Here is a 13,211-nt window from a genome sequence, read left to right on the forward strand (position 1 = left end):
ATCATTGCTTCTGCTTCCACAGCTGAGGTAATAGATGTTTATCCTAGCCCTCCAAACTGGTATACAAAAAGTTTCTTCCAGGAGACACAGTGACACAAATGTTAAGCCCTATAAAACTATTATTAGTCTGCAGTTCAACTAGATTATGGGTTAAAGATGCATCCTGAATTGTCTTGGAGGCCTAAAAACCTTGGATGAAATTACTTCTGTGGAAACATGTGGCCTACACACCGAGCTTACACTTGACTCTTAAGAAAATACTTATTTGTAGGGTGCCTGGGTGGCTCAGTGGGTTAAGCCTCTGCCTTCGGCTCAGGCCATGATCTGAGGGTTCTGGGATCGAGTCCTGCAGCAGGCTCTCTGTTCAGCAGTGAGCCTGCTTCCCCCCTTTCTCTGCCTGTCTCTCTGCCTACTTGTGATCTATCTCTCTCTGTCAAATAAATAAATAAAATCTTAAGAAAAGAAAATACTTATTTGTAAAGGTAAATTGTGCAAGTACATGTAGTAATTCCAGGTGTGGGTTGTAAAAGGAGGAACATGTGCTTGCAGTTAGACCTATGTAAGCGAGTATATACGTAGGTATAAGCGCTCGGAGAGACCTGAGTAGTAGGCACAGTTGAAGAATGTATGCTGCTGGCTATTCCTTCAAAGGATTTTATAACCTGAAAGTGGGGAAATGTGGAAATAGGGCCGAGCATTTTCAGTACAGATGGTGCTTCACTCACTGAAAGTCTGTTTGTTAGATTCTTAAAATCTTGGTGTTGACATGTATGTATAATTTGGTTGACGTCCAGCTAATGTGTGGCTTTTCTTTTCTCTGCTTAAGGACCTGTCCTTCACAGGAATAATGTTGCCGACTATGCACTCAGTGCAGGAACCACAGCTATGAATGCCCAGAGGCTCTTAAGAGCTACCAAACTGAACAAACCCATTCTCCTGGAGGGCTCCCCTGGTGTGGGCAAGACAAGTTTGGTGGGAGCATTAGCAAAGGCTTCAGGCAACATCCTTGTTCGAATCAACTTGTCAGAGCAAACGGTAAGCTTAGTCATCCTGCAGCTGATGAGGATGAGTATAGGGAGTAATGTTTGTATCTGTTTATAGAGTTTCTTAATCAGAAATAATTAGGACATTTTCAGAATCCCAAACATTTCATGGTGATAAAAACCACAACAACATGACCTTCCAAACTAAGTTTCCTTTTAGATTCATTAATAACTGATATCTGTAATATTATTCTCTCTAAATGCTTTAATCTCATTGTCTTTTGAGAGATAATCGCCCAATTCAGTATTTATTATAACATAGCCTTCTTTATTTTTGTCCTTTCTAAAAAAAGTAATAGAAAAAAATGTCCTTTAAACACTCTTGCTGAACAAGAGGTGACAAATAAGACTCTCCAGTAGTGGGGTCTGGGAGCAGGGCCTGGGCATTGTTACTGGTCTTTGTTTTATTTTTATTTGTTTTGTTTTGTTTAAAGCTCATTAATTAATTTCCAAGTATAGCCACAGTTAAGAACTGATCTAGAGCTCCAGCTCCAATCAATTGTTAACTTGCAGTGTTGTGGTAAGAAGGTCCTTGGGGGCATGTCTGGGCTCCTGGTGAAGAGCGCTAGGATTGATTAGTTCTTTCTTGGTATAAAAAGGAAAAGTGGCATAAGGCCCAAGAATTTATCATGTTAGATTTAGGGTCTTGGGATCTAGTTAATTTTTTTATGTAATGTTGGCTTTTCCTCCTTTCTGCCTCCTCTCAAAGGACATCACAGACCTGTTTGGAGCAGATCTACCTGTTGAAGGAGGCAAGGGAGGAGAGTTTGCCTGGCGAGATGGTCCGTTGCTGGCGGCTCTAAAGGCAGGCCATTGGGTTGTACTGGATGAGGTGAGAGGACTATCTGTCATGCCAAGCATAGGGTCACAATGGGAAAAGCAGTCATACTTTTATATTGCTAGGGCATACCTTACTTTTAATATAGCTAGGTCATGCTGTTTTGCTAGTACAGACAAATTTCTAATGAAGAAAAGTCCTCCACGGTTCCTTTGAAGAATAAGAAAAGTCACTTGTCAGGAAGCATATCTAGAAACCCTTGTATATACAAGCCACTAATACCTGCTGTTATAAGCCAGCTTCCAGAGAAAAACATTCACTGGTTTATTCTTTGGTGTCTGGCTGGCTTTGTATTTTGTATTTATTTCATGGGTTTTTTACAGTGTCAACCACATGTTTTATAAGAGCAACAGAGAGACTGCAGGAAGTTATCTTAAGAGACATAAAAAAAAATGGTGAGAAAATGGTCAGTGTTACATGTGCCTTATGGGTAAGTTATTGACTGGAAGAACAGAGCCCCTCATGATACCTGGGATAAATGCTGAAACTTAGTGACCAGCAGGCAGCTGGAGATATGGAAAGGTGATGTACAAAAATAAAAAATTTAAAGCTATGAGCAATGGCATCTAGTCATATGCCTTATAAATTCAAGAAAAGGCTGGGAAGTAGTGGTGAAGTTTAAATGACTGGTGTGATCAGAATGTTGTGGATGGAACTTTTTTAAGACTGGCCCCAGCAGGTCCCCAAGATTCAGATGTCTTTGGATCTGAAGTTGGAGGCCAGGCTGTGGGGTTACTTTTCAGCTGAGCTTCTTCCCACTTCTCATAGTAGGAGAGTGGTGTGTCCCATCTCCCTGATTTTTGGAAAAGGATGCCTGGTAGTATTATATTCTTTAGCCAGGGGAAGAATGCTCAGTTTTAAAGCTTAAGGCTTCAGATCATATTCCTCTTAGGTGGAAATGCATTCAGGTGACCCAAGACATTCTTAACTGAGTCACATTTAAGAGTAGCCTTTAGAGTTTTACATGTTTGGAAATAGTCAGTGGATTTTGTGCTTTGTAGTGACACTGGAATTCTGATAGAATCTGGGTTTTTTTTCCCTTTGCATTTTATTGATTTCTCATTTTCCTAACAATTTTTCTTTGTTACCTAAAACTACCACACTTCGTATCCCTGAGCTGTAAACTCCGCATCTGAAGACCTCCATTCGGCTCTTTTCATTTTTGGCACAGAAACTCCTTGTATTTGTTCTTGTTCACAAAAATGTTGGTGAACATTAGCCATGTTGATCTACTTTATATAGTTTATATCATGACTTTGAAACCCATTTAGAAATTTCATTCAGTATTTGAGCTGGAGAAGATAATTTAAGTATATAAAGAGCAGTCTTCATCTTTAAAGATCTCATAGTGCAAAAATGAGATCTGTGTACTGGCAAGTTTTTTTGGTAAGCTGGGATGTACAGGGTAGGTCCATATAGGTGAATACAATGGATGCAGTTTAATTTTAGAGAAGATTTAAACTGCTTTTTAAAAAATTCAGTTTGAATGTTTATTCAGTTTACTCAAAAGTTATTGATAATTTATATACCCTAGATGTCTGATGTGTGTCTGTATATGAAATAATAGGATGAATATACTTGGCTTAAGAAGTAGAACATTACTGGGGTGCCTAGGGGCTCAGTCAGTTAAGTGTCCAACTCTTGGTTTTGGCTCAGGTCATGATCTTGCAGTTGTGGAGCCCCACGGCAGACTCTGTGTGCAGTGGGGTGTCTGCTGGAGATTCTCTTTCTCCTGCCTTTCCCTCCCCCCACTTTCTCTCTGTAAAAAAAGTGAATAAATCTAAAAAAATGGAATGTTATCAATACTGTTTTAGCTTCTTCCTCCTGAAGAAAATACTATTCTGTTTTTATACATATTCTTTTTTTTATAGTTATATAGCATATGTAATAAATATATATACTTTCTTCAAATAGCTCAACCTGGCTTCTCAGTCTGTATTGGAAGGACTCAATGCTTGTTTTGACCACAGAGGAGAAATCTATGTTCCTGAGTTGGGAATGAGTTTTCAAGTACGGCATGAAAAGACGAAGATTTTCGGGTGTCAAAATCCTTTTAGACAAGGAGGTGGGAGGAAAGGCTTGCCAAGGTCTTTCCTTAACAGATTTACTCAGGTAAGATTTGCTGTTGCCATGGAGACCGAAGGTGAAGTGTTAGGGCTGATAGGACTGAGGCACATACCTATGAGGATGCTCACTGTAAGAATGAGAGAGCATCGATTTAATGATCTCTTTCTCAATTCCATGTCTCTGTATGGTGAATATTAATGTGACTGATTCCCGTCATCACTTCTCTTCAGGTTTGTGTCCCTTTGTCTCCAGTCCTGGAAAACCGCTGTGTTATCAGTTAGTGGAGGGTAAGATAACCACCCCTCCAGGAATTCCATTACCATGCTCAGTAGCAAGGCCAGTTTCTGACCTTTCCAGGTGTCTACGTGATCTATTAAAATACTGAAATTTTTTTTATGATGAAAATAATGCATTTTAGTTAAAGTGAGAAGGAAAAGAAAACTACCAGAAGAATAAAAAATCCAGTATTCTCCATACCAGAGTCAATCATTATTAACATTTGATGTCTTTCTTACTATCTTTATTCTCATTTGCAGAGGTTGGAGAGTGTGTATGTGTATCTGTACACATATGCTTACTTGTTTTAATATTTATTTGTCAAAATTTGACTAGCCTACAGATTTGGAAATGGCTCTGGATGTTGGCTTTCTTTGATGTCCCTTTCCATAATTCACTGAGTATCTTTTCAGAATAATTTATTATGAGGAATTTCAAACATACTGAAAAGTTGAAAGTTGAGATTTTGAAGTAAATGCTCCTATGCCTTACCATCTAGTTTTGAGGACGTAATGGACATAGGAAATTTATTTTTTTTGTTTGTTTTTTAAAGATTATTTATTTATTTATTTGACAGAGAGAGAGAGAGAGAGAGAGATCACAAGTAGGCAGAGAGGCAGTCAGAGAGAGAGGGGGAAGCAGGCTTCCTGCTGAGCAGAGAGCCCAATGCGGGGCTCGATCCCAGGACCCTGGGATCATGACCTGAGCCGAAGGCAGAGGCTTAACCCACTGAGCCACCCAGGCGCCCCTATATAGGAAATTTAAAAAGACAGAAATGCTTAAAAATAAAAACAAATACACTTAAGTTGTATGTTATCTTTTTTCTTTAATTCACTAGAGTGGAGCTAACAACAAAACCTCTGTTGCCCTATATTTCAAATATTTTATAGGATTCTGTATCCTAAAAATGTAATAAAAGAGATTTCTATAACAGGGGCGCCTGGGTGGCTCAGTGGTTTAAGCCGCTGCCTTCGGCTCAGGTCATGATCTCAGAGTCCTGGGATCGAGTCCCACGTCGGGCTCTCTGCTCTGAAGGGAGCCTGCTTCCCTCTCACTCTTTCTGCCTGCCTCTCTGCCTACTTGTGATCTCTCTCTGTCAAATAAATAAATAAAATCTTTAAAAAATAAAAAAAAAGACTTTAAAAAAAAAAGAGATTTCTATAACAATCTTTATGTATATCTAAACTGAGGTACTGTTACTTTGGTGTTAAATAACAATTTTACTTTGCAGTAGTAGTCCTTCCTGGTGTTCAGTAAAGAGAAGCAATAACATTTCTTCATGTTTTTTTTGGATTCTCTAGGTCTTTGTGGATCCCCTTACAGTAATTGACATGGAGTTCATTGCTAGTACTCTGTTTCCAGCCATTGACAAAAATATTGTTAAGAAGATGGTTGCTTTCAACAACCAAGTAAGTACCTACTTGTATTAATTGTTTTTTATTTTCATGCTGTAATAGAACCATCAGTTTTTCATCGTGGGACACTATCAAATCTATCAGTCTCTCTAAAATAAATTACATTGAATTGTAGATGTTGCTATTGGAAAAAACTACTCATTTGAGGATTACAGTAATTAAGATCTTGTGTGTAAGTCAGTGTCAGTGCTTACAAGAGTATTCCTGGTTTAGATGTGTGGGTTGGGAGGAAGAGACTTGGTATCAAACCTAATTTCTGTTTCAGATTATGTATGCATTTGTAGTGCATTGAGAGTACTTAATGCAGTGTGCTTAGCAATGGGACATGTTTCCTAGTAATGGTGTTTTCTTTTTAGATTGATCATGAAGTGACCATTGAGAAGAAATGGGGGCAAAAAGGAGGACCCTGGGAATTCAACCTTCGGGACCTTTTCCGCTGGTGTCAGTTGATGCTAGTTGACCAGTCACCTGGGTGTTATGATCCCGGTCAGCATGTGTTTTTGGTCTATGGTGAGAGGATGAGAACCAAGGAAGACAAAGAAAAGGTGAGTTTCATACTTGTTCTTTGTGTTTCTTTCCATCTGAAAGTTGATTTCTTTCTAAGGGAAAGAAAGGGCATACTCACTAATTAATACTAAACTCACTAAAGCTGCTTAGAATTTAGAAGTTAAGGAAAGAGCTCTTTCCGTCAGTCTCTTCCCAGCGGCAGCAGCAATGGATTATGCAGACAGGGCCAAGATGAAACCTCAAGACCTTCGTGGCAAGAAGGAGGAGCTGCTTAAACTGTTGGACGAGCTGAGGCGAAGCTGTCCCGCTGCGCATTGCCAGAGTGACAGGTGGCACGGCTTCCGAGCTCTCCAAGGTCCAAGTTGTTGGCAGATCCATTGCCAGTGTTCTCACAGTCATCAATCAGAAAGAGAACTAAGGCAGAAAATTCTATAAAGGTAAGAAGTGCAAGCCCCTGGGTCTGCGGACATGTGCCGTGCACTGCTGAACAAGCACGAGGAAGAGCTGAAGGCCAAGAAGCAGCCGTGGAAGGAGCAGCTCTACCCACTGAGGAAGTACATGGTTGAAGCTTGAGCACTGGTGTCAGCAAAACACAGACGGGAGGAAAAAAAGTTAAGGAAGGAGACTGAAAGTTCACCTACCTCAGTGTCTCAAAGTGCAGAGTAATTTGCTTCAGAGTACATACTTCATTTATCCATCTGAATCCCTTTACTGCAAACCTCCTTTAAACAGTATTGCCGCCCAGTAATAAGAACTAGGTCTTTAGCCTCTTTCAAGGTGCAAAGGGGAGAAATAGGAGAAGACAGGTGATACTCAGTAGAGGGGGTCAGCTTTCCGTTTTTTAAAGAAACTTTCAGTTACAAGTCTTTAATCTATAAAGTGTAAGTAGATACATAAAAAGACATTCTGTATCTGAATGGAAGTAAAAATACTTCTTTGTAAACAGAAAATAACACTAGAATTCCTAGCCTAATAAACTAATAATGTGTTCGTTTTGTTTTGTGGTATTTAAAGTCCAGTCTCACAGAATATTCACAGTAGCTGCAGGCAGGAGGCACTGTCCTGACCTCTTAATCAATGAGGATTCAATGCCCTATCACCTATAGTAAGTGGTAGAGCCAGCACTCAAGCCTAGAACTTTGCTTTCATATCCCAGTTGCAGCCAAATGTTGACTCATTCATTATGTGCAAGTGCCTTTAGTCATTATATTAGGACAAAATATTCACCTTGTGTTTTTTCTTATTTTTTTATTTTATTTATTTTTTTAAAAGATTTTATTTATTTGACAGAGATCACAAGCAGGCAGAGAGGCCGGCAGAGAGAGGGGGGAGCAGGCTCCCCGCTGAGCAGAGAGCCTGATGCGGGGCTTGATCCCAGGACCCTGGGATCATGACCTGAGCCAAAGGCAGAGGCTTTAACCCACTGAGCCACCCAGGCGCCCCTCACCTAGTTTTTAAAAATATAATTTCATTATATATAATTGATATACCATCAACTAGTAATTTTATTTTCTTCATCTGCTTGCTAATTATACTGTATTCATTGTGGCCAGACCCTGGCCAATTATTGGGTATTTGATGTTAGTCAGATGGAATGTCAGTGTAAGGTATGGAAGGTTTTCTTCTCTTCCCTGTGTTAATTATTTAATTCACTCGCACACACATACAAAGTGAGGGAAAATAGTAATAGGAGAAGGGCTTATCAAAGCTGGAAGAGTTTGAGTAAATTGAATCTGTCTTTATAAAACTAAACCAACTATACTGTGTAAGTATTTATAATTTTAGTTCTGGAAGACTGTCAGGGAGCGGAGAGTGTAATATGCTTTGGAATACAATGTAAGATCATGGAACGCCTGGACACAAAAGTATGTGACAGGAACACTTTTCTCCTGTGCTGCTTTTTGACTCCTCATCAAGGTTTGGTACTGATAATGATTTTATCTTTATTACTTTTTTCCTAGTATTTCTCAAACTCATTAATTTTTTTAGTTGAGGTATAATTGGCATTCAACATATAGTTTTCAGGTGTACACACAATGATTCAGTATTTGTATACATCGTGAAACGATCACTGCAGTAAGTCTAACACACATTACCTTACATAGTACAAAAGACTTTTTCTTTTGATGACAACTTTAAAATTTGTTCTCTTAGCAATTTTCAAATAATGCAATACAGTATTATTGACTATAGTCACCATGCCATACATTCTATTCCTAGAACTTATTTTATAATATTATTTTTATCTTCTGACTGAAGTCCATTGTACAGTGATTAATATGAGTATTACTGCTTTGTTAGAAACGTGCAACTTGGTATACATATTGTGGGTGGCTGGAATTTTTCCTGCTGCTCTGGGCTAAATTAGTGTATTTTATACACCCTTAGCTTTTCCCCCTGCCTCAACTCCTCTTAAAAAGAAATCCAGAAAAAAGTAGGGCTAATGGCAAGTTTTCTAATTGTATTTGTAATAAGGAAGGGATAACTGAATATAAATAATCAGATAACTAGCATTGGTTGTCATTCTACATAAATAACTTGGGCTAAAATGGTATTTTGGAGTGAGACTGGCTTGGATTTAAAAATCACTTGCTAACCATTAGTATATCCTTATACCTCTCCTGAATTCTATTTTCCATATCTATAAAGTGGAAATGATACCTATTTTGCAAGGCTGTAAGGATCAGAATAATCTATTAAAGCATGTCTACAATGTTTGGCACATAGTAGGTGCTCACAAAATTGTCAGTGTTCTTTATAATCTTCAGGCTACTATTCTGCCTTTTTAGGTGATATCTTGGATGATGAAAGCAGATTGATTTTTTTCATCTGTAGATTTGCCATAATATCCATGACTTTAATTTATGATACAGTCTCAACTGGAATCTCAAATAGTTTGAGATTAGATGACTGTTCTTTGCTTGGGTTCCAGTTTGCTTTGATCCTCAAGATTTAGTCTAATGTAATCTGTAAGAGAAAGTTTATAAGAGAAAATTCAAAAGGATAGGGAAATTGTGACTAGTGTTCTCTCAGAGTGTTCTGACTCTTGTTGTGCATGTTATCTAGAAGGTTTGGCTAGAATTTGGTGGAGTGGTTTGTGCTTTAATTGTATTGTCCTCATTTAGGTCATTGCTGTATTCAAGGATGTGTTTAATTCAAGTTCCAACCCATACATGGGAACCAGACTATTTCACATCACTCCCTATGATGTTCAGGTGAGGCATGTAGGAATATCTTCTATTTTACATTTTCCTTTGATTTCCTCTGTTCCCACAACCAGACACACTTGTGAAATCTCACTGGCATGTCTTTTTCAGCTGGGCTACTCAGTCCTTTCCCGTGGCAGTTACATTCCTCTCCTGTCCCGCCGTCCTCTGTCACTTCTGCACCAGTCGTTACGGTCTCTGGAATCTATTATGAAGTGTGTGCAGATGAGCTGGATGGTCATCCTTGTGGGGCCAGCCTCTGTGGGCAAGACTAGCCTGGTCCAGCTTCTGGCACACCTTACTGGTCACACACTAAAGATCATGGCTATGAACAGTGCAATGGACACTACGGAGCTTCTGGGTGGATTTGAGCAGGTAAATGGTCTGTCTTCATTTTTTTTGGGCAAATCACATATAATGCTGTGGTCTGACTGATGGTCTTTTGTGTTGGTGACTACAAGTAGTTTTTTGTGTTTTTTGTTTCTTAATTTAAAAGCGTATTCTTTTGACTCTGGCCAGTGGCTATGATGAGTTTGTGCTCTGGAAATTTCAGGTTGATCTTATGCGGCCATGGAGGCAGCTGCTAGAAAAGGTGGAGGGCACTATAAGGGCACTGTTAAGAGACAGCCTCCTTATCAGTGCTGATGATGCAGAAGTAGTGCTACGAGCCTGGAGTCACTTCATTCTGACCTATAAGCCCAAGTGTCTTGGAGATGGTGGTAAAGGTATCACAATGGAGATTGTCAACAAACTGGAAGCAGTATTATTGCTCATGCAGCGACTCAACAATAAAATCAACTCCTACTCTAAGGCAGGTGTGTGTTTGGATATGTGTATCAGATATGTATGTAGCATTGTCCATATAGTGTCCATGTATAGGGAGTAATATATTTGTAAGGTAATATCTGTAATTTTTTACTAATGTAATAGTTATTAACAAAATTTGAAAATCTTTGTTTTAGAAAGTAAAGTGAAGCTATTGTAAAATAATTCAGAATTGATGACCCTAAACAAAGCAAAAACAAAGAAATTGGTTAGTGAGCTTGATGGTGTATATTGTGTGCAATCAGCTATAATGGTAAATCATTTGCATGTAAAGCTGGTTTTATTTTTTTGTTGGCTTTTAAAACCAATTTCTCAGGAAATTAAACATTCTACTTTATTTTAAATTATTTGAGAGTGAGAGAGAGCGCTCTCGTGAGAGAGAGCAGGTGTGGGGGTGGGGGGAGCGGCAGAGGGAGAGGGATACGTAGACTTCATGCTGAGCAGGGAGCCCAATGTGGGGCTTGATCCCAGGACCCTGAGATCCTGACTTGAGCCGAAGGTAGACGCTTGACCAACTGAGTACCCGGGCATCCCAAGAAATTAAGCATTTTAAATGGGAGAATAGCAGTCTACATTGATTGTTAGGATTTGTTTATTAATTTTGTATAGAAAATGGAAGAAATTCTTCAGTTAACATGGAAACTTCTCTAATTTTGTGGTGCAGTTTTCTGGGTGATGATGAGCATGCTATTAGGGAAGATTAAAGGCTCATAGGTTGTGTCAGTCACTATGATTGGCATCTTTTCTTTCCAAAGTCTGTCTGTAACTGTTTACAAAGGGTTGCTTCCTTAGAGATAAAGAAATGAGATGCCTCTGTTCTAGCTCTATGAACAATGTATCTGTAGCTGTGGGTCAGATAGTTTACTTTCTTAGGCAAGAGAATGATTTTATTTATTTATTTTAAAGATTTTATTTATTATTTGATGTAGACATAGCAACAGAGGGAACACTAGCAGGGGGAGTGGGAGAGGGAGAAGCAGGCTTCCTACTGAGCAGGGATCTCAGTGCGGGGATCGATCCCAGGATCCTGAGATGAAGGCAGAGGCTTAACGACTGAGCCACCCAGGTGCCCTGAGAATGATTTTATTGTTGATTTGATTTGTCACTTCCCAATTCAAGCTCACTATTTAGATTTGAAATCCTTTACTCATTCACTCAAATCTGTTAGAGATAATTAATGAAGTTATACATTTGCTTTATATATTTTTTAAAGATGGGTATTATAAAACTCACCATTGAGCTATGAATTCCAACTGGGTGGTAGGCCCTATATTAAATATTTACTTTTAAATCTTGCAACACCACTGCATTACAAGGAAAGATTCTCTTTTATGCTTCTGGACGTGGATGCTCATAAAGGTTAAATGATGTGCTCAATGTCGTACAGTTATGAAGTATCCAAACCAGGTTTTGGATCTAATCCTCTGATCTTAAAGCCTTCAGTCTAGTGCTTCTTTATATCTTTCAGTTTAAATTTAAATATTTAAAGTTCTCACAGCTCATTCTAAATACTGCTTTTTTATTTAGGATTTACTTTCATACTGAGTAATTTCTTAGGGATATTATAGCGAGAAAAGGTGAGACTGAAGCACTTTTTCTACTTTATTTTTGGTCAAAATGTGTTTTCTCTTTAAACTTTTATATCTTTTAACGTTACCATGATGATGTATGAGTGTTAAATTGTGAACAGGAGAAATAGAATATATTTATCTTAAATGCTTGTGCTTTTTTATATTAGCTATATTAACATCTTTGCTAATTTCATCATCTGTGATTTCTGGATGTGTTCTATTGACTTTTCTCCTGGTTATAAGTTATATTTTCTTTGTGTGTCTAGTAATTTTGATTGGATGCTAGAAATTTTGAATTAAGTTGACTTAGTCCTGCATTTTTGTTGATCCTTGAACAACATAGTTTTGAACTGCATGGGTCCACTAACATGTGGGGTTTTTTTTCCAGTAAATAGATGTACAGTACTGTAAATGTGTTTTCCTTATAATTTTGAAAATTTTCTTTAGCTTACTTTATTGTAAGAATACAGTATATAGTATATATGATGTATGTAGTGTATTAGTTGACTTATTGGTAAGGTGGCTATTAGTAGTTAGGTTTTTTTTTTTTAATATTTTATTTATTTATTTGACAGAGAGAGATCACAAGTAGACAGAGAGGCAGGCAGAGAGAGAGGGAGGGAAGCAGGCTTGCTGCCGAGCAGAGAGCCCGATGCGGGACTCGATCCCAGGACCCTGAGATCATGACCTGAGCCGAAGGCAGCGGCTTAACCCACTGAGCCACCGAGGTGCCCCAGTAGTTAGGTTTTTGAGGAATCAAAATTTACATGTGAATTTTTGAGTGCTTGAGGAGAAGTTGGGACCCTTATCCCTTTTGTTTTTTAAGGGTCAGCTGTATTTCTTTAAAGACCTCTGGACTTTGTGGATTAGTTTGATCTTGTATTTTTATTTGATCTATTTAGACTAAAAATGAAAAAAACAGTACAAGCAGTTCACCCATTCCCCCCTGCCCACCGCCCAACTCCCTCAACCTCCAATCTGTTCTCTCTATCCAGAAGCTTGGTCCTTTGTTTAAGATCTTACATATTAGAGAGATCATATGGTATTTGTCTTGCTCTGACTTAGTTCATTTAGCATAATGTTCTTGAAGTCCATCCACGTTGTCACAGATGGCAAGATTTAATTTTTTATATGGCTAAATAATATTTCATCATATATATATGTAGATATATATCTATATGAAATAATATTTCATCATATATATGTATGTGTGTGTGTATATATATATCACAATTTCTTTATCCATTTGTCTGTAATAGACAGGTTGTTTCCGTATCTTGGGTATTGTAAACAGTGCTGTGGTGAACATGGTGGTGCATATATTTTTTCAAGTTAGTGTTTTTCATTTTCTTAGCCTAAATACCCTGAAGTGGAATTGCTGGATCATACGTAGTTCCATTTTTAGTTGTTTTTTGGTTTTTTTTTAAGATTTTATTTATTTATTTGACAGAGATAACAGATAG

The 13,211-nt window shown here is 38.2% G+C and overlaps 1 protein-coding gene and 1 pseudogene across 2 annotated transcripts in view; both read left to right on the top strand.

The window, feature by feature from the left end:
- MDN1 (midasin AAA ATPase 1) overlaps nucleotides 1–13,211 on the top strand; it is a 170,964-nt gene that overhangs the window by 82,839 nt on the left and 74,914 nt on the right. For both annotated transcript variants that reach the window (XM_046004659.1, XM_046004660.1), the window contains exons 36-43: nucleotides 827–1,035; nucleotides 1,753–1,875; nucleotides 3,796–3,993; nucleotides 5,526–5,633; nucleotides 5,996–6,184; nucleotides 9,272–9,361; nucleotides 9,464–9,727; nucleotides 9,906–10,167. In XM_046004659.1, coding sequence (XP_045860615.1) covers nucleotides 827–1,035; nucleotides 1,753–1,875; nucleotides 3,796–3,993; nucleotides 5,526–5,633; nucleotides 5,996–6,184; nucleotides 9,272–9,361; nucleotides 9,464–9,727; nucleotides 9,906–10,167 — 1,443 coding nt within the window. The remainder of the gene's footprint in view (nucleotides 1–826; nucleotides 1,036–1,752; nucleotides 1,876–3,795; nucleotides 3,994–5,525; nucleotides 5,634–5,995; nucleotides 6,185–9,271; nucleotides 9,362–9,463; nucleotides 9,728–9,905; nucleotides 10,168–13,211) is intronic.
- LOC123941464 lies at nucleotides 6,378–6,719 on the top strand (annotated as a pseudogene).

Source organism: Meles meles, chromosome 5 (genome assembly GCF_922984935.1).
Source record: "Meles meles chromosome 5, mMelMel3.1 paternal haplotype, whole genome shotgun sequence".
Lineage (NCBI taxonomy): Eukaryota > Metazoa > Chordata > Mammalia > Carnivora > Mustelidae > Meles > Meles meles.